Here is a 25,524-nt window from a genome sequence, read left to right on the forward strand (position 1 = left end):
GTTTGGGGCTTGGACTTGAGGCTCATGGTTGGGGCTCAGGTTTAGACCTTAGGGTTAGAGCTTGGGGTTGAGGCTTGGGGTTAGCTCTGGGTGTGGTGTGACCGGGGTCTTTGGGTCAGCTCCGGGTTTGGAGCTCGGGGTCCACTCCAGGATAGGGCTCTGGGTCAGCTATGGAGTTGGGGCTCAGGGTTAGCTATGGGGTCTGGGGCTCAGGTCCGAGCTCAGATTTAGCTCTGGGGTGGGAGCTCTGTGGTCAAGAGTCCGGGGTTGGGGCTCAGTGTTGGGGTTTAGGGTTGAACCTCATCGTTGCGTCCAATTCCAGGGCTCGGCTCTAGGGTCCAGGGTTGGTATGGGTTGGGAGTTCCAGGGTCATGTTTCCAAGGTCAAAGGTATCGAGGGGGGTCAAAGGGGTCAAGGGTCTGGGGTTGGGGTTTGGGTTTGGGGCTCAGGGTTGGGGACAGCGGGTCAGGCAGTAGGACAGACAGGACGGGCAGTAGGACAGACAGACAGGACGGGCAGTAGCCCGGACAGGCGGTGCCCAGCAGATGGCGGCGATGCCGCGGCGGCGCCTCGCAGGCAGCCCCCGAGCCGGGTCGGGTCTGGCCCCGCGCTGCCCACCCCACCCCACCCCACCCCATCCCATCCGATCCCAGCCCACCGCACCCCACCCCACCCCACCCTACCCCACCCCATCCCACCCCAGCTCGGCTCGGCTCGGCTCGGCACGGACCGGGGCGGGGCGGGGCGGCCGGGGGGAGCGGCGCTGCGAGGCCCCACGCCCGCTATAAGAGCAGCGGCAGCGGCCGCGCTCCGCAGTGCATGGCAGTGCCGGTCTGCATCCCTAGCCTGATCCCTATCCTCTCCCCGCCACCGCCATCCCCCTTGACCTTGAATTTGGCACTCGGGGCCGCCCTGGGATGTGGCAGAGCGCGCAGGACCCTCGCCTGTGAGAAGGGGAGAGGAGGCCCTCTCCCGCTGTAGGAGCGCAAGAGGAATTACGGAGCATCTTTGCCCCCTTTGTTGAAGGGCAGGGGAGGGCCGACAGGATGAGCACCAGCAGTAAGTACGGCTCTCCATTCCCTTCGCTATGGGAACGCGGCTGGGATCGCATGGATCTGTCTGGGAGGAATCGGGAAGAAAATGTGATACCAGGGCTGGCAACTCCTAATGGGCTGGGTATTTTTTGTCCGTTTTCCCCCACACACACACACCCCCCCCCCCCCCCCCCCCCCCCCCCCCCCCCCCCCCCCCATTTGGTTTCTGACAGGGTAAGGCTTGGCCAGGGTTGCTTTCGTGTGGGCTGAGCTATGGTGCTTATCTCTAATGAGTACTTCTTGGCTCATGTTTCTGGGGATTGGAGGGCAGATCATGCAGTAAAATGTCGATATGTAACATGGGGAGAGGCAGCCAGGAGCACTCTGACTGGTAGCAGGCTCACTTCTGATGCTGTTGCCTACATATGAATAGACACCCGGGGAGCAGCCGATGAGGAGGAGGAGGAATGAGGAAGGGGAGACTCCAAAAGCAGGGATCTGAGCAGAGTCCAGGTGTGGTACAGAAAGATGTACCTCTGCAGTTGGGTGTTCCTATTGTGCATGGGTGAGGGAAAGGGATGGAGATGCTCGTGCACTACGTATGAATCGCTAAAGAAGCAGGGCGTAGAGATGTGCTGCATAAGATGAGAACTGGCACCTGCTGCTGGTCTGCTTACCTCTGGTTTTGTGGCCTCATTACAAAGTCTGGGAAGATTGATCAAGTCACAGCTGACTTCTTTTTCATGGTTGTTAGGATGTGTGACAGCTGTGCCCACCTCACTGGCAGGTCCATTCATTTAAAAGCATGCTCAGGCAACCCCCACCCACAGCAGCTGTGCTGACCCTGAGGTGGGGGTGTCCCACCTGGGACAAGGTGCTATTCCTCCTATGGGTCCCCAGGGCTGTGAGGAGTCCCCCTGGCAGTAAGTGGCAGAGCAGTGACTTTGTCCCAGTGGCATGCTGCGGTTTCTCAATCTGAAGGCTTGGGGTGGTTCCCAAGTAAAACACCATGAAAAAAATCCTTGGCAGGCTGCAGGCAACAGAACAGGTGATTCCAGATCTGTTGGGCTGCGTCAGAGTTGAGAAAACTTCCCAGGTGCCAGCTGCATGAGCCACACCTGGGGCACAAGCTAGTTTGTTTTTTTTTTTGGAGGGGGGTGGGGGGAGAGAGGGGGGAGGTAGTGTGGCTCATAGTGCCTGGATAGGGACCAAAGGGGACCTGTTTGTTTCCAGCCCTGTGGGATGCCTGGTAGCAGAGGTTCCTCCCTCTCTCTGAATGATGGATGTGGGATGGCACTCAGTGCTCCCTGGGGCCAGTGACCACAGTGGTTAGGTGAGACTTTATGCCTTCTCTAAGCCAATTCTGACAATTTTGTTTGTTCCTACTGGGGGTTCCTTCCCAGCTCTTAACAACCAGCTTGGATGCTGATAGTGATAAGGGTTGTTTATGGTGCCACGTATCATGACTATCTGATTGTGCTGCAAAACTCCTTTACTCGTTCCTCCCCCATGCAGAGAGGTCCTGGCAAACCAAGGCTTGCACCCTGCCTGTTGCTCTGCCCTCACTCACGAGCAGAGGCTGCCAGGCAGACGGTGAGCGTGGAGCTGGGTGTCCTTTGGGAGTCACACTGTCTTTTCTTGCCACTGACTTGCTCTGTGACCTCTGGCATGTCACTGGGCCATGCCTTGGCATCTGGATTTCACAGCCTAATGCTTTGGATGGCTTTGCCTACACGCTTTTCCCCCTTCCTAGGTAGCCATGTGGCTTAGGGAAGGTTTGAAAGGCTGCTATCAGCTGCTGTTTATTTCCAGAGCGGTGGGCATACTGTGGGATCACACCATGTACAAGCAGTTTGGCTGCTCTCTGCAGTGGTTCTGCAGCCTGCCTCCCTTGTGAGGAGGGCTCGGAGGTGAGGGGACCCTGCCTGCAGTGTCATGCATGGGGAGGGAGCCCTATGTGGAAGTGAGGAGAGGGAACACTGGAGGAGGACGATGGATGACAAAGCCAGACTGTGGACAGGGTGATGAGCTACAGGTGCAGCTGCAGCACTGAAGTTTTGGTGCTGCCAAACTGATGCAATGAGGACACTTATCCCACTTATCTTCTGCTGTGCACCTAATCTGTGAGTTGCCACCTCTCCTTTCCTTTTTGCTTGGTGTGATTTGGTAATGCTTCTGTCTTGTTCAAAGTAATGTGAGGTAGGAAGCCTGGGGCTGCTGGCCACTGTGCTGGCCTCAAGCCCTGCTGTTGTGCAAAACTGTTGGGTGGGCCTCTGGGGGCTCAGGGCAGGATTTGCTGTGCACAGGCTGGGCTGTGCAGGTGCATCTCCAAACACAGCATGCAGGAGTCCTGTGTGCCCTTGCTGAGGGACTTGCTTTGCACCTACCATGGGTCCTGGGATTGGGAGCCCCATGTGTGTCCTCCCCTGTGATGTGGGGGTAGCAAAGACATATGGAAATGTTGCTTTAAGGGGAAAAGTAGGCCCCTAATCTTGGATGTGAACTCATATCCTGAGGCTCCAGAGCAGCTCAAGGGGACCTGAGGGTGCAAGGGTTGTACTGGCTGGAAACGCAGCCTCCTGGAGTACAGCAAGCGCTTGGAGGGCATAGAGTTGATATTTACAGTAGCTACACTATTTGTACCTCCCACTTGGGTTTGCACTGCTAATTGGTTGCAAATGGATTCATACATTCCTGAACAGGTCTATCAGCACTGTGCTGCGTCTCTCCTGAGGCTGGATCTGGTGGTACTAGCCTTTGCCTTAGAGAACATCCTTTAAAATCACCCTCTGAAGCCTCCACAGTTCTGGGCTCTGGCTTTTCCCCAGGAACATTTTGGGGGAGGAAAGTCCCATCCTGCTCCCTCTAAGCAGCTGACACCTGTCAAGGTGTCAGGGGGTTTGGTATGCGAGGTGGAAGACTTTCCCCAGATCATCCCAGTCCCTGATACTGATGAATGCAGCATGTTTGCTTGGTTATTTTTGCCATTCCTAAATAGTGTTACCTGTTACGTGATGATCCAGTAAGTGTAATTACCCAGTAATCTCCAGGCACATGTGGTTACAAGGCGTTTACCAGCAAACTCTGTTAAGTCCCCATGTAATTAAAGAGGAATCATGTGAGGGTGAGCATCTCCAGGAGCTGTGGCTCTGCCCTGTATGGCTTAGTGGGCAGAGGGCAATTCACAGCTCCCCTACCCGCTGGGGAAGGATGTGGTGCTGCTCCCCTGCCCAGAAATGCAGTACCCTGAGCCATCAGCCTGGGTGATGGGTGGTGTTAGTCTTCCCCTTGGGGTTATGGTACAGCCTCTTCTGCTATAGCTTGCGTGGTTCCTGGACAGCACCAGATCCTCTTCTGTCTTGGCAGTGCTGGAGCACTGCTACAGCAAGCAGTAAACCTAGGACAAAGCACAGCTCCAGCAGGGAGATGCTGCATGAGGCTGTGGGTGTTGCTGCCTGGTCCCCAAGTGTTTGGTGAGGTGGTCTCAGTGTCTGGAGGTGCCCTCGTGCTCCTCAGCTGCACGAGAGCTGGCTGGGCAGGCTCTTGGTGCAGTGGGAGAAAAGATAAATCTCCAAACAGCTCTTCTCTCTTGGGCAGCTGCTCCTGGGGGAGGCTTGTAGTAGGGAGAGTTTTGGGAAGGTTGGAGTAGTCCGGGTGCAGATGGTACAGAGAGTACAGAGAGGGGTGCAGGTGTAGAGGAAGAGATTTATATACAGTGTTGTAAGAGGTGAAAAGCTACTTTCCTCACATGTCTTCTCTTAAACCAGCTGTGAATATCACCTGGTGCCCATGCTTCCCTAAGGAGGGCTCTAGCACTGAGTTTTGTAGAACTGGGGCACCAAGGAGACCTCCAGGCTCCCTACCGACATCTCAGTCCTCTCATTTAACACCTGACCCTGACTGCTGCCACCAACCTGACACAAATCATCCCCTCCTTTCTCCTGCACAGCCAGCAAAGGGACAATCACCAATAGTGTTCACTTTGCCAGAAAACTCAGCCTGGACAGCTTCTCTCTGTCCTCAGCCTGGTGGATGGACACTGTCCTCTCACCAAGCTCTGCTCAGGCTCCCCGCAAGCCCTATGTATTGGCAGTTTGCCCTCTGAAGAGCAGAAGCCACAGAGAGTGGCCCTGCAGGCCAATGAAGTGCACACTGGAAAGTCAATTGGGGCAATTGAATTATTTCAAGGGCCTGCCATGCTCTTATAAAACAAATAGCAAGTTTTCTAATGACAGTGATCAGTTTAGCCAGATAATTGTCTTTATGATGCCAGCAGGCTGGGCTAATGACAGACTGTCCTGTTACCAGTGAGCTGCTGTGATGCTGCCTTTGATCTCTGCGAAGGCAAACCCACCAAGTTCCTGCCAGACCCTGCAGTCCTATCATGGTGATACCATAATGAAGTGCTTGGAACATCTAATTAGATATTTTTAGACTAAACACATCAGTGTCTTTCCATTGTGAGCACGGCAGCACCTCTGGAAGGCATCCTGGGGGTAGAGTAGTGATGGCAAGGGCCCAGGGAAAGAGTGCTGGATGGAAGAGGGAGGATTTACAGAGTGGAAGGGGACCAGGAGTGACTGTGGCAGCTATAGGGAAGGCAGAGCCCAAATCCAGACATCTTAGCCCTGGAAAGCTTGATTCTAAACAGCTCAGGGTAGGCATGGCAGGGATAGCTGGCAGCCTGCAGCAGAGAGGGTTGTTCTTGCTTGGAGGGAACCCAGGCTGTCCCAAGTTCCCCTGTGCCCGGCCTCTGCTCAGTAAATCACTGGGGAAGTAGAAGAGCTTGTGTGCCCTGATGCACAGCCCTGATGGACATGCTTTCTGTTCCAGAAAAGGGCTGTCAGAAGCTCAATAGTACCCAACTGAGCACGTGTGGCAGCCAGCTTGGACATATGGTTCCCATATATTTGATGGTGGCTCAGGTTTTTAATAGGTTATAGCTTATACCTGCATTTTTCAGTTCTGCTACAGTCTGCATGCTCTGTCAGTATCAGCCATAAGCCCTGGGCTGGGAATTGATTTGCTTTCTTTGCTGCCTGAGGCAGAGATCTGAAAGAAAAGGGAGCTGATACTATGGTTTCCTTATGCAGCCTTCCTGACCTTCCTTTCTTCTTGCCCTTTTTACCCTGGCAAAGCCCTTCTCTGAGCCCCAAGCATCACTTGTTTTTCTGCTCATGCACAGTTTACTCTCCTTCCATTTTGAAACACCTTTTTTGAGGCTTAGACAAGTGGGAAAGCCCTTGATAGGAAGGTGTCTCTAAGGAGCAAGATAACGTAAAAGGGTGTGTTTATCTCGTGGGTTTGAAACCATCCTGCTGGCTTCCATCTCCCTTCTTGGTAAGAAGGGATCCATTTTGGGGAGCACCAGGCTGCTGTGGGCAGGAAAGGTACTGTTGGTGTAATGCCACCTCTGGAGCCCTTCCTCAGCACATTTTGAGTCCACTGAGGTCTGTATTTCATTTTTTTTTTTTTTTTTTTGCGGGGGGGGGGTTGATGTGTTCTCACAACAGTGAATTTCTGGAAGATATTTCTGGTGCATGCAGCCTGGGTGAGATGAGCACAACCCAGGCTGGGACTCAAGGTGTGAGCTACGAAGCATGCACCCAAGGCTCTGCAGTATGGCACTCTTCACAAGCACACTTTGTGCATCTCGCTCACAGAAGCACACTGAGGCCCTGCGTGCCCTTCCCATCACCCATGTCATGTACTCATCAGCCCCGAAGACATTGCTGCCTCTTCCACATCCAGCCATTGGGACCTGGCTCTGGGGAGGCGTCCTGGTGAGCACTGCCCAGCCCAGGAGTGCTTGCTGGCGAAGGGAAGCTATTTTTGCTGGGGCAGCTCCCTGGCTCAGCACCACTTGCTGGGACAAGTCAGGCACCTGCTGGGGGTGTCCCCGGCTACAGCTACTCCCCAGCCTGGATTCCCTGTGCAGGTGGGGAGGGCTGTTTCACCCCTGGTCAAGGACTTGTTCCTGCCCCTCAGTCTCTCCCCAGGGGATCCATGGCAGGTCCCCATTGCTCCAGCTTCTCCCACCAGCTGGGGTTCTGCGTGCAGCGAAGGCAGAGGAAAACTGTCCTTGTCTGGGGCAGGCAGAGGTCCCAGGGGGCACAAACCCATGTGCGCTCAGCACCCATGGAGAATGCAGCCTGTAAAGGGCAGGATGCTGGGTGGGCAGGTGAGCTGTATGGCTTGGTGCCGGTTCTTCCTGTCAGCTCTGCTCCAGCTTTTCTGTCTCTGCTCATATTGCAGCAGCCCTCAGAGTGTGATAGAGCGCAGCCTTCCCCAGCACCACTATGCTCACACAGCTGCTGTCTGCACTCGGGTCCCGGTGCGGCGCTGGTCCCTGCACATCCCTCCCTGCCTGTGCCCTGTGGGGGGCATGGGGTACCCCTGCCTCCCTCCTCAGCACCCCCTGCCCTCAGAGGATAAAGAAGGGGGAAAAGGTGAGATAAGCTCCCTCTGACCTGCTGCAAATAGCCATGTCACCCATGTGTGTCTGAGCGATGTGGGCGAGCTGTGGCTCCTACAGGCGTGCCCAATGTTTGGTCACTGGCACTGATGGAGAAGTACCTGGGGGTGCTGCCTGTGACACAGAGCATGTCATTGACTCAGCATGTGGTGGGACTCTGCTCAGGTTGTGCCTGGCCACCTGCTTTCCAGGTCTGGGGCACTGATGGGGACTTCCATCTTCCTGATGGAGGCATCAGGTCTTCAACCAGGCCTTGGAAGGGAAGGGGAGGATGCTTTTCTGCAGGAATCAAGGAGACAGAAATAGTTATCCTGGTGCTGTTGGAGTGCCCTGGGCTCTCTGAATGCTCCTGTGCCCATGCTGCGCTGGAGACTGGGGTTGATCAAGAAACTGGTTTTCTCTAATTGTCCAGGCTGCCTCCTGAGATTCAGTTCCTGGTTTTTTGTTTGTTTGTTTTTGTTTTTTGTGCCTTCAGGAGGAGGTTTTCTGTGGCACCAAGCTATCTCCCACCTCTTGCTTGTCTGGGACCACCAACCATAAGGGGAACCACACAAATGCAGCAGCTTCCTCATGGGCACTGAGCGTGCAGGGAGCAGGACAGCCACCTCCTCAGCAAGGAGGCTTCTTCCACCTGCCTCTGGGGCATGAAGCTGGGTGATCCCCAGCTCAGAACCCTTCACCCAGTGAGAAATCTTCCTTCTGGATGGCCACACTCTGTGAGGGGATCTGCTGTGTTCCCCAGCATCTGTGCCAGCTGCCTCCTTGGGAGGGACAGGTTGGGCCCAATCCTTCTCCTCCAAGATGGGACATAAATGGTAGTGCTGACCAGGGAGAGCTGAGGGACCAGGCATGGATGTTCTCCCCCCTCACTTTTTTTTTAAAAAGAAGTCACTGTCTGCATGGTGAGTTATGTGGTGATGACAGTTCCTGACAGATTACATATAAAATCCCTCGCATCCCCGAAGATGCTACCAGTTGAAAGCTTTTATGGCATTTTAAAAATAGCTGCAGAGGGGGAGAGAATGAGTAGATGGATGGGTAGGTGGATCCCTAATAAGGAGAGAAGAGGAAACTGCAAGAGAGGGAATGGAAAGACTTTAGTGAACGGCATGTGAGTGATTGCTGGGGTGAGGGGATGCGGTCGTACTGAGCTGCGTGCCCAGCAGGAGCGGGAAACCCTATAAAAAGCCTGGACATGAGATATGGTCCTTGCACAAGTCAGGTGGAGAGGGATGGGGTAAGCATCAGCGCAGGCTGTCTCTCTTGCATGTGCTCCTGGTGTTCTACAAGTAGCCATTAAAATTAATCCCTGACTTGGGCTGGCTGCTGCTCTTGCATGGTTCTGAGCACCTCCAGGCCCACCTGTGCCTCTCTGCCTGCTTAAGGCTGATGGCCTTGCCTGGGAGCTGGCAGATGAAGTTGGTTCTGGCTTTCCCTATGGTCTTTCCTACCTGGGCTCCTGGGCTGTGCTCCAAGGAGAGGTGCTGAGGCTGCCTCTCTGCTCTGGCCCCTGGCTCGCTGCTGTCTGACAGCCTGCAGCTCTCAGAGGCAGGATGTGGTGGGGCTAGGGGTGGGACAGAGTGTCCCCATCCTTCCATGGAGCAGTGATCCTGTCAGGATGTCCCTTTGGGACAATCCCTCGCTGTCTCACATCGCTGGTGGTGCGGCAGCTCCAGGGCTGCTGTACAGCCCACTGCTGTAGAGCCCACTGCTCTCCCCCAGAACTCAGGGAAGATTACACAGAGTGTCTCCAAGAAATGCTAATTGCTTTGGCTTGTGCTTGGTACAGCAGAGCCACCGGGCACTTGGAGCTCTTAGTCAGCTCAGAGATCTGCCGGATCCTTCCTCTCCCTCCTCCAGAGAGCCAGCAAAGGTCTGATGTGGCTCTCACTGATCCTTGCATCCCTGAGCCCAGCAGAGCAGCATGCTGGCATTCACCTGCGCTGCCCCAGTGCCTATTGTGGCATAGGGACAGTGTGTGCTGCCATTGGGGTGCCACAGCACACTCAAGTGAGGCTTGTGTTGGAGGAAGGTGTTGGGAGCTTCCCATCCCAGGAAAGAGGACGGAGCTCGTGGCACAGCAGAAGCCTTCAGCACTGTTCTGCCACCTGTCCTCCCTAAGCCCCACTGCTGCTGCTCTCCTGCTCTGCCTCTAGCAATCAGAGCTCTGTGAAGCTGAGCTCATTTGGTGCAGGCTGCTGGGAAGCATTCCTTGGCTTTGCCCCTGATCAAATGGCAGGGAAAAGTGCTGCTAACAAGATTCCTCTGTCAAATATGCCAGCCTGTCACATCCAGGCCATCTCCCCCTGCTCCCCTGTGCTTGCTTTTTTTTGTCTGCTTTTTTCTTCCTCAGCAGTGAGGCAAATAACTAGGGAAGCTGGGGAGTGTGTGCTCCCTGGTCCTTGTGCTGGCCTCTCACAAAGTGCTGCTGCTGGTCCATGCGAAGTTTTCCCATTGTGTTTCTCCAGCTCTCAGCTTTTGTCCAACGCTGCAACTCAGGAGCTGGAGTCCAAGCCCAGGCACCCTCTGGGGGCACTGAGGTCTTCACTCTGCCTTTGTCACCAGACGTGGGGCTTGGTGGTAACGTGGATGGGTCCTGGCTGGCCCTGGTGATCCTGGTGGATAAGGGGACGTGTGAGCTTGGGGGTCTCCTGGGAGATGCATGGAGCCTCCTGCAGGTGCCTGGTGAATCGAGGGCTTGCCAAGGGAGGTCATCTGTGGCTGTCCTGGCTCCTTCCTCCACGCTTGGGTCTGGTGGCACAAAGGATACAATTCAGAAAATAATTTTGCTCCTTGGCAGGCGGTTTCTGGCTCATTTAAGCCAAAAGCGCACACAACAAAGGCTGTGTTGATTATGTCCCTTGAAAAGGGGACTTGTTCCCTGGAAAACACAGCTCTGCCAGGCCCATTGACCACCCACTAATTGGCACTAATGAGGAGGTGGGTACTGGGGACAGATAGGTTGTTGCTGGTGTTCAGCAGGGAAGGGAGCGGTGACCTCAGTGCAGGGGAGCTGGGCTGTGGGATGGGCCTGCCCCGGAGAGCCCTCTGCTCGCCTCCTGCAGTGCTTAGCCCAGAGCAGAGAGCATGGAGGGTTAAGAGGATCTCTGGTGCTTACTGTACACAGATGGATTTATTAACATCTGTTTTGCAGGAAGCTGGGATATGGAGGGTGACATTCCATGTTAGGAGCATAGGGCTGATGCCAGGTTGGGCTGTCTGCCTCCAGCCTGACCATCAATCAGTACCTTTTTCCTCTGAGCCCTGATGAAGGTACCAAAGGCTTTTAGCAGGAGACAGCCGCATCTGACTGCCTGCCACTTCCTGCTCTGGCAGCCCCCCCTTTCCTTTTGAAGTCTGTTCCTGGGCATACACAGGAGCCAAGGAGAGCAGGAGTGCAGGAAGGAGGAGGGGAGGATGAGTCTGCGTGAAACCCCCACATACGCACACCCTGGGGAGCTCATTGTTCTGCCCTGCCACATCCTCCCTTCCATGCACACTGTCCCTGGCTGGCACCAAGCCCTCATGGCCCTAGGGATGCCCCTTGTCCCTGGGGGCTCAGGGGGTGCCTGGGGTTTCCAGCCCCCTGGGAGGGCCTGGCACATGGGCTCTGGTGGGCTGAGGCAGTGGGGTCAGGTGCTGCTGCCCCACTCCAGCTGCTCCTGTAACACCTGCACTGATTCCCGTCGGGGTTCTCATCTTCTCCTTGCTAAAATGACCAAGCTGTTGCATCCAGCCCTTTTTCTGGGAGGTTTTTCAGGCTGCCAGCCCCTCTGACCACCTCCTCCACCTGGGTGCCCACTCTTGACACCATAACCAGGGGCCCCAAGGCTTTGCCCTCCATGTTGTGCTCTGCCTGTCAGAAGCCGTCTGCGCTGTGAGGGTGGCTCGGCAGAGGGAGAGCTTCCCTTGGGGATCTGTTTTGTTAGAACAAACAACCAAGTGGGATGCTATTTTCCCATTCCAGCAGAAAGAGGTTGTAGCTGCTTCTTTTTGACCCTAAACCCTGACATTTGTTTTTTTTTAATTATCTCTGTCTTCAATTAAGTGTGACCAAGAGATGAGAGCAGAACATGCTTTAGCAGTGGACACAGCTTGTGTTTTTGCAGTTTCAGGGCTTATGTCAATATATTTCTGGCTGCAATGCTGTTTCCTATGTTGACCTTGGGCTAGGGGTCCAGGTGAGCCACAGGCTGTTCGAGGAAGCAGCATTGTTTGGAGCCCTGCTCCTTTCGCAACCAGCCATGGAGTTGGCCTGTCCTCGTGGGGCTGGCACTGGGCATTGCTCCAAAAGGGTCTGCTTAGTCTTGGCAGCATGGCCCTGAAACACCTCACATCAGGGCTCAGGCTGAATAACCTGGCCATGTACCCAGGCACCCACCCACATGTTGCCTTACAAGTGTCCCCAGGTCAGGTTCCTGCCCTGCCACAGGGCATGTGAAGGGCTCTCCCAGCCTCCAGGATGCTGCCTCCCTGTGCCAGGCTGGGATGCCCCACAGCATGCATGGGGCTGCCAGAGGGAAATGGCCTATGGGCTGATGGGCACCATCTCAGTGACACAGCTCAGTGTGTGCCCTGGGTTGCTTCCTTGAAGGTCATCCTAAGGTGAGCAGCCAAAAGGCAGCTCTCTTCCTCCTCCTCTCCACAGCCCCAGTGCTTTCCCACCCCATTGCTCCCTCCTGCCCCAGCCTTCTCTCCAGGGTTGTAGGCTTGTCTCCTTCCTTTTCTCTTTTTTTTTTTTTTTTTTTCCTTTTCCTCCCTTTTTCTTTCTCTCCTCTCCCACCAGCTTTGTTCACCCTGGCTGTGTACTGGAGTTGCCATGGTGACTGCCAGAGCATCTCTGCATCCTGCAGCAGGTCCTGTGCCAGGCCCTGGGGGTGGCAGGGCCCACTCCTGCCCCTAAGGGGGACCAGCCACCACATCCTCCTGGGGGTGGGGGTCTCAGGAGGCATCCCTGTGACACACCCTGGTGCTTGGGGGGAGGATGGGTCAGGATGTAGGGTGGTCCTTGCCCACCCGGGATGGGGCTGTGCAGTACCTTGTGCTGGGAGAGGTGCTGGCAAGGCTGCTGTGTGGTGTGGCATCATTAGCCTCTCGCTGCTGAAGCTGTTAATCTTCAATAATTGTTGCTAATGAGTGAGCATTACTTACGGAGAACAGAGGAGCCTGCTACAGCATGGGCTGTCCCTTTAATGGGCACCTCTGTGCCCCAGCAGAGGGGCAGAAAGCTGTGCAAGTACCAGGCTGAGCCCCGTTAACTCTTATAGGACGTGCACCTTTGTTTTAAGGAAGAAGCTTTCTTTTTCCCACCCTGGGAGCTGTGCTATTGCTCCTGTTGATATTATGTCACCGTGCAAGTACCTGCAGGGACTTCACCTTGCCTTGGTCAGGCTCAGGACCCTGGGGTGCAAATGTCCCCAGGACTTTGGGCAAAGTGGTGCCTGGATCCCAGATCCTTTTTTGAGGCACAGTGTACATGGAGGACCAACACTGGCAGCAGGGACTTAGCTGCGTCCCCAGCTGGGGAAGGTGCCTCTTTGTGAGCCATGTTCTGGCGTTGGAGGACATGAGCAGAGCAGTGGCCTGTGGTCTCTGGTGCTGCTTGGCAGACAACAAGATATCCTTTCACTATTTGTCAAAGCTTTTGTGCCCCTTTCATGAGATAATTAGGGTGACATGTTATTAGCAGATTACTGGGGGAAAAAATATATTTACTGAGGATTTATTCTAGAAACATTAATCTTGTGTATAGTTGCTAAGTCCCCATAAATAATCTGGTTTTGATAATCAATTGCTATTGCAACCTCCCTTACAAATCTCAATTAAATGAACATTTAATTCACATAAAGTTGCTAGATTTACTTGTATGTTTCTGTCCTGCTGTTTGCCTCAGGCAGCTGTGTGTTAGCTCCAGTCTGTTATCAGACAGTCCCACACCAGGATGTGGCTTGCCAAGGTGGAGCAGTGGTAGCAGCAGCGAGGCTCCTCTCCTGGGGTCCTATGAGGACAGCCCAGCACATCCCAGATTACTTCTAGCTCAAACAAAAGTGGCCTACAAACAGCAATGCACGGAGCCCTTCCCCTGTCCTTTTTGTGCTTTGTGTTGGGTTTGAGGGGAGCAGGAGCAGCCCAAAGAGATCTTTCACCCAGAGCAACCCAAGGTGCGTGGCTGTGGGTGAGCTCAGCCCCAGTCTGCAGGTGCCAAAACCCCTGCAGAGGCTTTTGGCAGCCCTTGTTTGAGCTCCAGGGTGATGGCAGAGCTGGGCATGCAGCTCCCATAGCTCTGTGACACCTTTTTGCTTGCTCGTGATGAGGCTTGGCTGGAAACTCAGGTCTGGGTGGGCTCTGCAGGATCCTGAGCGCCCTCAGGCCAGTGGCGGGAGCTTCTTGAGCCTTGGTGTGGGTGGGTCAAAGGGGAATGAAGTGGGGCTGTTGTAGGTGTGAGGCAGTTGGCCCTGGCTAGCAGGATGTGTCACTGACAGCTTCCTCTGGAGCTGCAGGGAGATTCCAGCCTTGAATCGGGCTCCTGTGCTTGTCAGGGCCATGGTGACATATTTTATCCTCTTGCAGTGTTGCACACCCAGAGAGGGAAGAGGACTGGCTTTGTTCTGGCGGAGCCCAGAGATGCTGGTGTCCTTCCTGCCAGGGAACACATGGATGGGCCAGGTGGGAGTGTGGCAAACTTCCTGCTGTGGTTAGGGACATGGGGTTTTGTCCCTCACCTGTGCCCCCATGGCACTGCCCTGTAGCTGCAGGAGCTGGTGGTCCCTGGAGTGCAGCCCGCCCGCCCCTGCCAGGGCACCAGGAGGGACAGCTTGAGCTGTGATGATCTCAGTGACAGGGACTGTGCTAGGGGAGCTGTAAAAGAAATGAAGCTGTTGAATTGCTGGGAAGACATCAGCTAAGATCTCCTCCTGAGCCTGGCTGGAGACCGGCCTGCTAATTGTGGTGGTAGGGGAAATATACAAACATACAGATGGCAAACATACAGAAACTGCTGTCTCTTAATATCGAAAGCTCTATTTCTGACTGACTGCAATTGACACATGGCAGAAAATAAATGCTAACAGCTTTGGGGGAGAGCAGCACACATCACCAGCCTGCTCAGGAGCACCTTAAGCCCTTGCAAAGCCCCAAGGGGGATTTGTCTCTCCCTGAGCAACAGGGTGGCCAGCCCAAAGTCACTGCTCAAAGGACCATCACCTCTAGGGTATAATTCCTTGATTTTTTTTTTATTTTATTTTTGTAGTTGTAAAGGGGCTATGCCTATAGCTTCTAAAAGATGCTCTGTCCCGTGGGACTTTACTCTGACCCTAGACACTGAGGATGGGATGGGTGAGATGGACATCAGGCAGCAGGAGGCAGCTCAGTCAGCCCATGGGACCATGAGCCTGATGCTGTTCTTCAACCCACAGTGTCTGCAGTGCCTAAAATCCCTTGGTGGCCATGTGGCTGACATTGGCATGGTGCTGCCCCCCACTGTGCTCCTGGCTCCACCACCCCCTGCATAGCCAGGTGTCTCCCTTGCGCCCTGCAGAGGGGTGCAATTTTTTTCTGGCCAATTAAAGGCTCCATTTGCTGCCTTCAACAGAATTAGAGTGGAGATTACAATAGATTAAAGGAGGTGGTAAGCACCCTCTGTGCTGCTTGTGTCATCTGTGAGGACACCACTGGGGCCAGCTGGGTTGGGGCTATGCTCATCCCTTGTCCTTTGCATATTTTTTGTAAGGTGGTCCGTATTAAGTGGCTACAGGTGTGGTTTCTCTTCAGATGCCATGGTTTGGAGGCAGTTTTATGGCCTGACAGGGATGTGGCCATGCCCTTCACACTGCAGCTGTGAGCTGTGCTGCACCCCTCCCAGCTGTTTTCTGGGGTGTAAGAGAGACTGGAGGAATTTGGAGCCTGCTGGGAAAGCTCCCAATCTGTTTTGCTGCCAGCCCGGAGCTGAAATTCATCCCCTGGAATGGGACTGGTTGCATGGCGGCTGGTCTTGAACCTACAGCCTCCAAGCACGCACTGATGGTAGTAAGGTTGCCCTGTAACGTACACCCCTTCACTGTGTCCTATTTTTGTGGGGTCTGTCCCCTCTGTGATGCCAGGGCTTGCTTGGCCAGCTGTCACCCCCAGTCCAAATTCCCACTTCATTGCATTAATATCTATGCGGTGTCTCTGGCTAGAGATTTGATTTCAAGTTCCCTCCCCAGAGCGGAAGGAGTTAAAAATAGCAAATCCCCCACCCTTCATTCTCTGGCTATGATGTAGCCTCACAGTTTGGAATTACAATGCCAGTGTGAATATAGTCTAAAATAAAACAAATGAGCATGCTGCACTCACTCTGTAGAATAAAAGAACAAGTTCTAGTCTCGAGCAATGCCATGGAGGAGCCTCTGTCTGCTAACCTGTGCCTGCAGAAAGCAAGAATTCAGCTTTCTTGCAATGCCTGTGTTGGCTAGATGAAGGATGTTACGCAAAGAGTGATTAGTGGGGTGACAGAGGCAGCATCCAGTCCAGCCCACTGGGGAACCAACTGATTGCAGGAGGAGCTGGGAAGGAATTAGCTTAGTGCATTATGGTTTGATGCTGTCTTCCTCTAGCATCGCATACAAACAGCCTCGCCAAGGGGTGGCTGGATGCTAGAAGTGAATTATCTGGGTAAAACCGTGCTGGATGTGGCTGCCCTGAGGTCCATATAAAGGGCAGGGCGTGAGCAGTGGGCACCAGCCCTGGGCAGCTGCCTGCCTCTATCTCCCCTAATGGGGCTCTTGCTCTGAGCTGGTCTAGAAAATCCTAAATGCCCACATTTTTCCCCTCTCAGACACTGCCCTAGATTAAAAATGCTGGCTCCTGGCTTGCTTTGTAATATTTAAAATACAGCATCCTTTATTATTTTTTTTAATGTATGCACCATATGTTTTGAAAACTGCAACAAAATCCACAGGGCTTGTGGGTGGAGGTTAAAGGGAAAAAAACATTTCCATACGGGAAGCTGCAAATACGAAACACAGCAGCAAACAGAAAATCCCTCAGTGCATCAGCCAGAAATAAGCTCCTTTCTGTCCTGGCTGCCTCGAACACGCTCATGTGCGTGTGAGGAACTGGCCTGAACTTTTCCATTGTGTTAGCTCTTTGCCCCAATGCCCTGGCACTGGCTCCTCAGCCCCCTCCAAAGCCTGGTGTTTGATGCCACTGTGTCAGAGAGCATCTTCTTTGCTCTTTCCCTTCTTCAGTGCTATTTGTCTTTTTTGTTTGTTTGGCTGGGCCTAATCCCTCAGGATGGGCTGCTGCATCCCCCAGCTTTGACGGCAACGGGGAGCATACCCCATGGCTCACTGTGCTCTCTCCCAGGATCACACGTAGACTCAATTTAACAAGAAATTCAGGTGAAGCAAAAAATGACGAGCTAATAGGTTTCATCTCTTGGCCAGAGCCACAAGTTCTTCTTCACCATGCACATCTGACACCCCTTGAGCTGAGGACCCAAAGGCATCTGCTTGCAGGGACACCCCAAACCTTCCTGGCCCAGTAAGAGCAGAAAATAGCAGTGTGTGGGCTGGGTTCACTCCCCAGCCCAGGCGCTCTCCTCTCCTCCTGTTCTCTAGCTGCCAGGAGCTGCCTGCAGTCATTTCACTGCCTGCAGCTCACCCACTTGTCATGCCTCATGAATAAAATCCGGGGGAGGAGATGGGCTCTGGCCAATGGGTGACTACTGGCGGGCTGCTTCCCTCCAGGGCCACCCTGCAGGTCCCCAGCCATGGTCAGTCACCCCTGCAGGCAGGAGAGGGGCTGGGTGCCAAGGAGAGTGGTGCAGAAGGGGATGGTGGGACCCCTGTGGCTGCCAGGTACCCGAAACTTGTACTGGAGTGGCCCTGAGGGGGATGACACCAGTTGGCCACATTGGAGGAAGGGATGTGGGACAAACTCCCTGAGAGTCAGAGTCAGCCCCTTGCTGGTTCCCAGCCTGCAGTGATGCCTCATCATGGGTGCCCCTGTGTTCTGGCTCTGCAGCATCCCCTTGCAATGGAGGTTCAGGGCTGGGGCTGTGTCATCCTGTGAGGCATGGGGCTCTTGTGGCACAGGGGTGGCAGGGTGGAGGGAGGGTGCTACCAAGGACCTAGCTGCACATTGTGTCCTCTGGAGAACGTGGTCTCAGGTACTCCTCCTGCACCCACTGAGAGCCTCCTCTGTGACTGTCCCGCTGGATTTGTGCTCAACCAGATCTCCATCCCAGGGTAGTCCTCAGCTCAGTTTGGGGCTCGGGCAGAGCTCAAGCCCAGCACACCGTGGATATGTGATGTATCAGCATGCTGGACATACTCATCTACCTCATGCCCCCACGCTCATACGCAGTTTGTTTGTATCTATAGCAGCCTGGGTAAGATTTTTAAGCTGTACCAGATGTAAGGATGAAATTCCATCTTCAGCCTCCCAGTGGGGATCCCTCCTTGCCTGCCTCAAGTAAACCTTTCCACCGCCCAAACCACTGATCTCAGGGAGCACCACACATCTGCTAGGAGCTGGTGGGATCAGCATCCAACAAGAATTTACAGCTGCCGGCCAGGGCTGGAAAACAGCAGCGGGGTGAGGGCTGCAGGTCTCTGGGGTGCTGCGAGGTCTCTGGACCTGTGGCCGGGGACTCTCGGCAGCTCCCAGCTGGCTCCTGCCCCCCTGCATGCCCCTGGGCTTCATGCCCATTGATTATTGCTCCGTCAGGCCTCCCAAAGCATGGCTGACCCCTCTGATTCAAGAGGTGATCCCTCAAGAGAAACCTGATCTGGCTTTCTGGGCCAGGATCCAGCATTTTTACAGCCTCCTGGGTTAAGAGCTAATGTGTGCGTGCCAGTGGTGTCTGCTTGGGGCATCAGAGCCCTGCAGCCCAGCTGGGGGCTCTGCTCTCACCTCCTGCCTGAGCAAGAAGAGCTCCGGGCAGCATGCGGGGCACTGGGAGCTGCACAGTGCTACAGGGTATCTGAATCAAGCCCTTCTCTGCCTTGCACGTCTCATAAAGGCTTTTTTTTTGTCTTCAGCTGACCCTTCTCTAGCGAATCCTGCTCACAGGTGCTGGGCAGGGATGTTTTGCTTGGGCTGCTGCTGCACAAGGATAAGCCCCCGGCGCATCTCTCCCTTTGCAGGCTTGCCCTGCCCTCCCATTTCTCCTCCCACCAGCTCCTGCAGTTTTCTTCTGGTGTGCTGAACATGCACATCATGTCTGAGGCTTGGCCTGATGTTCTCTGATTTCTGGTTCACCCTAGTGGCTTTTGCTGCTAGGCCGTTTTGCTGAAACAGAGCAGATCAGGTGACTGCCCGAGAGTGCATGCAGCCAGCCTCCAGCACCCACACTTGGGGTGACTGGGCCTTGTGTGGGGACCTCAGGGTGGCTGTTGGGAAGCAGGGTCCTGAGGACCTCTGAGCTGGTCCCCACCTCTCCCTTGTTAGCATCCTGCACCTGATGCCTATGCCAGCCGCAGGCATCGCCCTGCAGTGCTGATGGGGTGAGTTGCATCGGAGCCATGAGATGGGGACATATCCCGCATGCTTGGGGAAGCATCCTGCTTTCTAGCACTGCCAGTCACTGTGGAGCATCCTTGCCCAGGGATGGGGCAGAGCGGGCAGCTCCCAGCTGTCCTGCAGCAGCCACCCTGGGGCAGGACCCAGTGCCACCCCACTGCCCCCCTGGGATCGCCATGCTGTCCCCTCCTGTTCGGTGCAGCTCCCAGCTGCAGGCTCACCATGGCTCTTGCCCTGCAGCCAAGCATTCCAGCCATTATTAATTAAAATGCAGTCTATCTTCTGTCTCCCTCTCCCCAAGCCACCAAGAACTGCTAAAATATTCTCAGGGCTAATGGGGAGGGGAATTAAATAGTTACTGTGCAATTCAAGCTGTGCCTTTTGGAGATTTATTGCTGCTCCTGGAGCCCGTGATTCCCTCTTGGGTTCTATGTAGCCAGAGCCATGCTCGGCAGAAATTTCCTTCCTGCCTGCCTGAGACAGTGGGCATGCCATGCAAGGGGCTCAGGCAACTGCAGTGTGGCCAGCCTGCTGCGGCGCCTGGGTGCTCGGAGCTGGGGGATCTCTTCTCTGTGAGCCGCTGGAGGTGAACTTCTCATCTCTGCCCACGTGCTGGCTGTCCGTGCTGGGCCCCCAGGGGACGGGCATGATACTTGTTTTAGGATGAGAAGCAGTGTGCTGCTGGTGGAAAGCAGTTCCTGCTGCAGGCTGCCGTGGGGAGCAGAGGCAGGAGGGTACTGCTCACACCCAGTGTGGGGTCATAGGCTGCTGGCAGGGCCGGGGGCTCTGCTGGAAGCATCTGCATGGTGTCTGCAAACTCATGAGCACCCAGAGTCCTGGCCGCAATTGCAGCTCAAGGAGCTCTTGTTGCCATGACGAGCTGTACAAGCATTAGCTGGGAAGAAAAGCCCCCGGCAGCGCTCGGTGGAGATGGGAGAAAGGCAGCCAGCATGGCAGCACATGGCCCTCATGCAAGCCACACATCGCTGTGGGTTCTGGTGTGGGTCCTGGAGGGCTGGGGGTGCTGTGTGCACGGCAGGGTGCTGTGCTCATCCTCCTCCCACAGCCCTGTGCAGCACAAGGATCTCTTTTCCTGGACAATGGCTTTGGTGTCAGTGGTGCCCTGGGTGTGCCTGTGTCACGGTGACCTGCGGTGGCAGCGCTGTTGCTGCCAGCACAGCCCCATTCCCTGTGCTCCCGGGTCATTTCAGGGATGTCGGGGCACGCGGCTGTCCTCAGCAGCACCCAGCAGGCCGGGGAGGAGCTGCCAGGCTCAGGAAGCTTCTGAGCACTTCACAAGGCTTCTCACCCCACACAGCCCATGTCCTCATGGACACAGGGCTGTGCCGGGGCAGGGCCTGACCCCACAGTGAGGAGGTGCATCCCACACAGCCCCAGCCCCAACAGGCTCTCTGGGCTTCCCTGGCCCTGTCGGGGGAAATGCACATCCTGCAGTCAGGGGCAGCTGCCGGCAGCGGGGGGGGACACAATCACCGGCTTCCTTCATGCTTGTGCTTAGAGAATAATTTCCATGAACGCAGCCAGGAATGAACTCAGCCGCACATTCTCTATTCACTGCTCCCTTTCTTTTTTCCTATTTCCCTCTAACCTCTTTCATTTTCTCCATTCTGCTTCCCTTTTTCCCCTTCTCCTTTGGCTCCCCCAGTGACCTCCCTCCTTTCATTTCGGAGCAGTACCAATGTCCTGCTGCTGGCAGCCGCCTGCCCTCGCCTGCACCGTCCCCTGCTGCGCTGCTGTCCTGGCACCCACGTCCTGTTTTTGTCCTGTGTCCCACTGAAGGAGGTGACATAGAGTGGGAGTGGCAGCAGCAGGGGGACAGCGTGAGGCAGGTGGGAGCAGTAATGGGTCATGATCTGATTAGGGAAGCCTGAGGCAAGATGGGGAGCAGCAGCAGGCTGAGGGCTGTTGCCATAAGCCACAGATGGCTATGAGAGCAGAGGTGCGTGGCCTCGCTGGGTTCCCAATCCTGCCTGCTCCGTGATTCCCTAACGGGGCTCTTTTATCACTTTCTGGGGACCCTTCGGTGCTGCTCACAGCTCAGTGGTGCCACCACAGCCCACACCTGCAGCTCTGCTTGTGGTGTCAGCAATTAATGCAGTGCAAACACTGGAAGCGGCAGCAAAATGTGGAGCAGCCGGAGCCACCCCAGGCTCACGGTGCCCCGCAACAGATCCATGGCACCTGCACTCAGCCTTTGTCAGCAACACCCAGCTTAAAAAATTGACGTTAACCTTAGGTAAGGGATCATGGAATGCTTCTGGGTTTTACACAGGGGAAAGACTAGAATGAAAATAGTTTAATGAAGGGGAGATATTTTCTCACTAAATTCTCACAAGGGGAGAATTTTCTCACTGCTCCAAAGGACTTTTATGTGTGGAAGCATGACAGAGAGCAATGGCCAGCAACCTGAGCACCAAGATGGCCACACGGCTGTCTCTGCAGCTCTCGGCTAAGCCACCGCTCGGAGCCCCCCAGTTATTTGGGGTATTTTGTCACATCTTTCAGCTGGGCTACCTGTGCATGGCATAGCTGGGCTGCACATGCCTGTGTTGTGCCCTTTACCAGGCTGTCTGTGGACACAGCCCTGGTGCCTCCCCCACTGCTGCATCCTTGGCAGGGATGAGGCAGGAAGCGGCTGCAGGGCTGGGAGCCGGACAGTTCCCAAGTGCCAAGGTCAGAGACACTGCAGGGGCACAGCAGCCACGGCTCTCCCCACAGCACTGGCACCAGCTGGCCCCAAGCTTGCCCATCTCTTCCTCCCCCTGGCCACAGCCAAGCTCCTCCTTGCCTTTGGCCTCTGCAGGACAAGCCCTCAGCCCTGCAGCTGATGAGAACACCACGTCCCGCAGCTCTGGGGCTCCCGCCCTTCCTCCCCACCACCCTCGGGGCGCAGCAAGGTTCCAGCACAAGGGGAAATCCTGCCCCTTGCCTCCCGCGGGGCTCCCATGCACTGCTCTCCTGGTGCACCTGTGGAACAAGCCCAGGGGCTCTGGGGCTCCTGTCTCCCCCCCATCCCTCAGCAGGGTCTCCTTCATGCCCTTCCCACCCAAAATTACACACCATGTCCCAGTGCTTCAACCCAGCCTCTCCCTCAGCATCCAGCCCTTCCAGCAGAATTCCTTTCCAGCCACTCATTGCCCCTCTTCGGCCTCGACGCCTCCGGCCCGGTGCACTGCTGGGGCTGGGCTTCCTCTTCCTGAGCCTCCCTGGCCCCCACTGTGCTCCCAGCCTCTGACCCATCCTCTGCTTTGCCTCCCTGCAATGGCACCATCCTGCCCGAGGGACATGGGGCTGCCACCGCCTGGTGTCACGGAGCAGGGACCTGAGGGTTGCTGACGGACTGGAGTGTCTCCTGGGCTGGTTGCGGCCCCACTTCCCATGCCCTCTCTGGGGACAAAGCTCCTCGGTGTACTCCTTGGTGCAGTTTTGGGTGCTGTTTGGGGACACTGTCTCTCCCACACAGATTTGAGCTCCTTTGCTTGTGTATGTCTGCCACTGTGTGTCCCTGAAGTGGTGCAGGGCACCGATCCTGACCGGAGGTGCCACCTTAATCCAGATCAGTGGAGATCTGCCGCTTACCCACGTGGCCCCACACCGTATCTCACTGCCCAGCTATCCTGGGGTTGTGCCCAGCGAGGGCCAGGAGGAACTGGAGACAGCCCTGGGGGGATCCAGCCCTGGGCAGCTTTCTGCACCCTGCTGGGGGCTGCAAATGCATTGATCACTGGGTGAAGCCCAGTTAAAATCTTGCCCTGTGAGCACAACAGGAGCAAAACAGGGGCAGATTAAGGCATTCCTTGGGTAGCTCCCACCCCTTCGCCTGCTGTATCTCAGCCCGCGAGGCCACTAATGCTACTTACATTATTACTGGATTATTTGGGTGTAATGAGCTTTGCCCCGCTCAGCTGTCCCCCCTGTGCAGGGGTGCTGTGCTGCGTAATACTTCCTGCGTGGGGCCACGAGGCGGGCAGCTGGCTGCTGGAAAACAAGCAGAGCCCCAGCAAAACAATGCGTTAATGTTCCTGGCAAAAATTCCATCACGAGGCTGAGCCTAATCACAAACCAGGGAGCTTGGGTCTTAGCACTGAACAAAGCCAGCAGGATGGCGGCGGTGCCCTAAGCTGGCTCCTGTCCCCGTGGATGCCAGTAGAGTGACTCCATGGGTGTCATCCCTGCCAGCACGGTGACAGCCACGGGCACCTCTCCATCACCTCTCCCATCCCCAGCTCCTTTCCCTCTTCTCCCTTCAGGCCCGCCAGCACCAGGGCTTGGCCATATGGACACACAAACACTTCCCCTAGAGACCAGAAGTCCCAAATAAGTGATGTTGATGCTTTTTTTGACATTTTTTTCCTCTTTATTATTATTAATGTTTATTTAAGTGCTGATGTAATTTGCAGCCTTTCAGCACCACTGCTTCCCACCTCCTGCTGTTCTGGCTGAGCTGTGTGCATTGCCATGGCTGCATCCCAGGGCTTGACTCCTGCTTCGCTCCCTGCCAGGGTGTGAGCATGGGGTGCATGCGATGAAAAGTGTCAGTGCTGTGGCTCTGCTCTGCTGGACACCCTTCCAGCAGGGATGTCCCCTGACTGCAGGAGACCCATCCCCGGGTGCTCCTGTTGGGACCAGCCCAGGGTTCCCCCTGCTGCTGCAACATTCATGGGCTCACAGCTGCTACAGGAGGTCTTGGACCCCTCTTCCCAAGGTTTGTGCGTCCCTGCAGGAGCATGGGTGGAGGCACTGCTGCTTTTATGGGTGCCCTCCATTCTGCTTGGGACCCCAAGGTGATCTGAAATCCCAGCAGCTCTCAGGAGCTCGTGCCATGGCTGGAGCCTGAGCTTTGCAGAGGGGCAGGGGGATTCTCATAGAGCATCTCAGCTTTCCTCGCAGCGCTCAGCCTAGCTTCCCAAGGCAGCACAGAAGCAGCAGGCTCCAGTCCTTGTCCCTTCACAGCCCCAGGGCACAGAGCAGAGTCAGGGGGACCAGCACGTTGTCACCCTGTTGTGTCCCCATGGGTGGTAGCAGCAAGCAGCCCCACATGTCCTAGAGCATGTCCATGGGTGCTTGACCCGTGAGATGGGCTTTTACCATGAGATGGTCTCTAATCTCACTTTGACTTTTCTTTCTTTGCTTTTTAGGCCAATAATGGGCTGTTTCTGTTCCCTGACACCCGATCTGTCCCTCAGAGAATGCAGAGCCTCTCCGATGAGTGAGCTCCTCTGTCCTGTGCCCCGTCCTCCCTGCTCCACAGGGTGCTGGCGTGCCAGCTTTCAGCCTGCTGCGTCTCCTGTTCCTGGGTACGCAGTTTAGCTCTGGGTCAGAAAGTCTCCAGTCCTTTGAAATCTTTGCCCTTCAGTGGCCAGGTTGCCCAAATTGCAAGTCTGTCTCTGAAACCACGCAGCAAACAAGGCCTTGCTTCTCGGTCTGTGCCAGCCGCAATTAGCATGGCGATTAGCACAGCCCGGAGCTCCTGTGAGCAGCGTGCAGGTGGAGCAGGGGCTGCTCCTCGTAGTGTTTGCGGTGCGTGTCTGGGGTGTGCTGAGTCAGCAGAAAGACCTCTGCTCCGCGCTGTTTCTCCCATGGGGTAGGGGTGAGGCTGCAGTGCATCCATCCACCACAGTGGTCTTCAGAGCTGCCGGAAGAGGGTCAAGGAGTGGGGTGAGCACCCAGACGGCTTTCCCTAGAACTCCGGTGTCCCCGTGTGCCCATCCTGCTGAGCATGGAGGCTGCATGCGTCCCAGTGCCGCTGCAGAAGGAGCGGTGGGGCTGCTGCTGCTGGCCAAGGAGGTGAGACCTGCCCAGGCCAAGGCTCTCAGCTGCTGCCATCCTTGGCAGCTCCTTGAAAAACGACTTCTCCGTCGAGTTCCCAAACAAACAAGTGGAAGCTCCACAAGCTTGTTGTTCCTTCCCAATGCTGCTGCCAAATGAGCAGGTCAACAGCAAGGCAGGGCTGGTGGAGCCAAGCCAAGCAGGGCAGTCGGGGTGGCCAGTCCCTGCGTGCTCCTTCTACACCTGCTTTGCGGACAGGAGAGTATCAGGGAGCTGTGCACGGCTTTGGGGGTGATGGCACAGGTGATGCAGTTGTGTAGGGGCAGCAAGCAGGACCGGGTGCTTGCACTGTGTTCTGGTGAGGGGCTGACTCTCGGGGTGTTGCTCTCCTTGCCCTGCACCCCCAGGCACCTGTATGTTTGAAGGAAACCTCCCAGAGCATCCCCAGGAGAGGACCTGGACCCCTTCTGCATGTGCACCCTGAAAGGGACCTGCAAGAAGCAGCATTGGGATGCAGGCCTGTGAGCCACATGTGGGTGGCTGCAGTTCTGTAGGGACAGGGAATCCCAGACCTGGGCAGGGATGTGCACTCAGGTCAGGGCCACCAGGGACCAGCATGGTTTTGTCTGCTTTTTAGCTTCAGCATTGCCTAATGTCTGCCTGAAACAGGGCTGTCGGTGCCATGACGCCCAGCCAGGCTGCGTCCCAAATGCTAACAGA

At 55.6% G+C, this 25,524-nt stretch overlaps 1 protein-coding gene across 13 annotated transcripts in view; it reads left to right on the plus strand.

Annotated features, from left to right (window-relative positions):
* The first annotated feature begins 783 nt into the window (after positions 1–783).
* Positions 784–25,524, plus strand: part of ABLIM3 (actin binding LIM protein family member 3) — a 42,103-nt gene continuing 17,362 nt past the window's right edge. For all 13 annotated transcript variants that reach the window (XM_032197071.1, XM_032197078.1, XM_032197075.1 and 10 more), the window contains exon 1: positions 784–1,059. In XM_032197071.1, coding sequence (XP_032052962.1) covers positions 1,047–1,059 — 13 coding nt within the window. In that variant the 5' untranslated portion in view covers positions 784–1,046. The remainder of the gene's footprint in view (positions 1,060–25,524) is intronic.

The sequence above is a fragment of the Aythya fuligula genome, chromosome 14 (genome assembly GCF_009819795.1).
Source record: "Aythya fuligula isolate bAytFul2 chromosome 14, bAytFul2.pri, whole genome shotgun sequence".
Classification (NCBI taxonomy): domain Eukaryota; kingdom Metazoa; phylum Chordata; class Aves; order Anseriformes; family Anatidae; genus Aythya; species Aythya fuligula.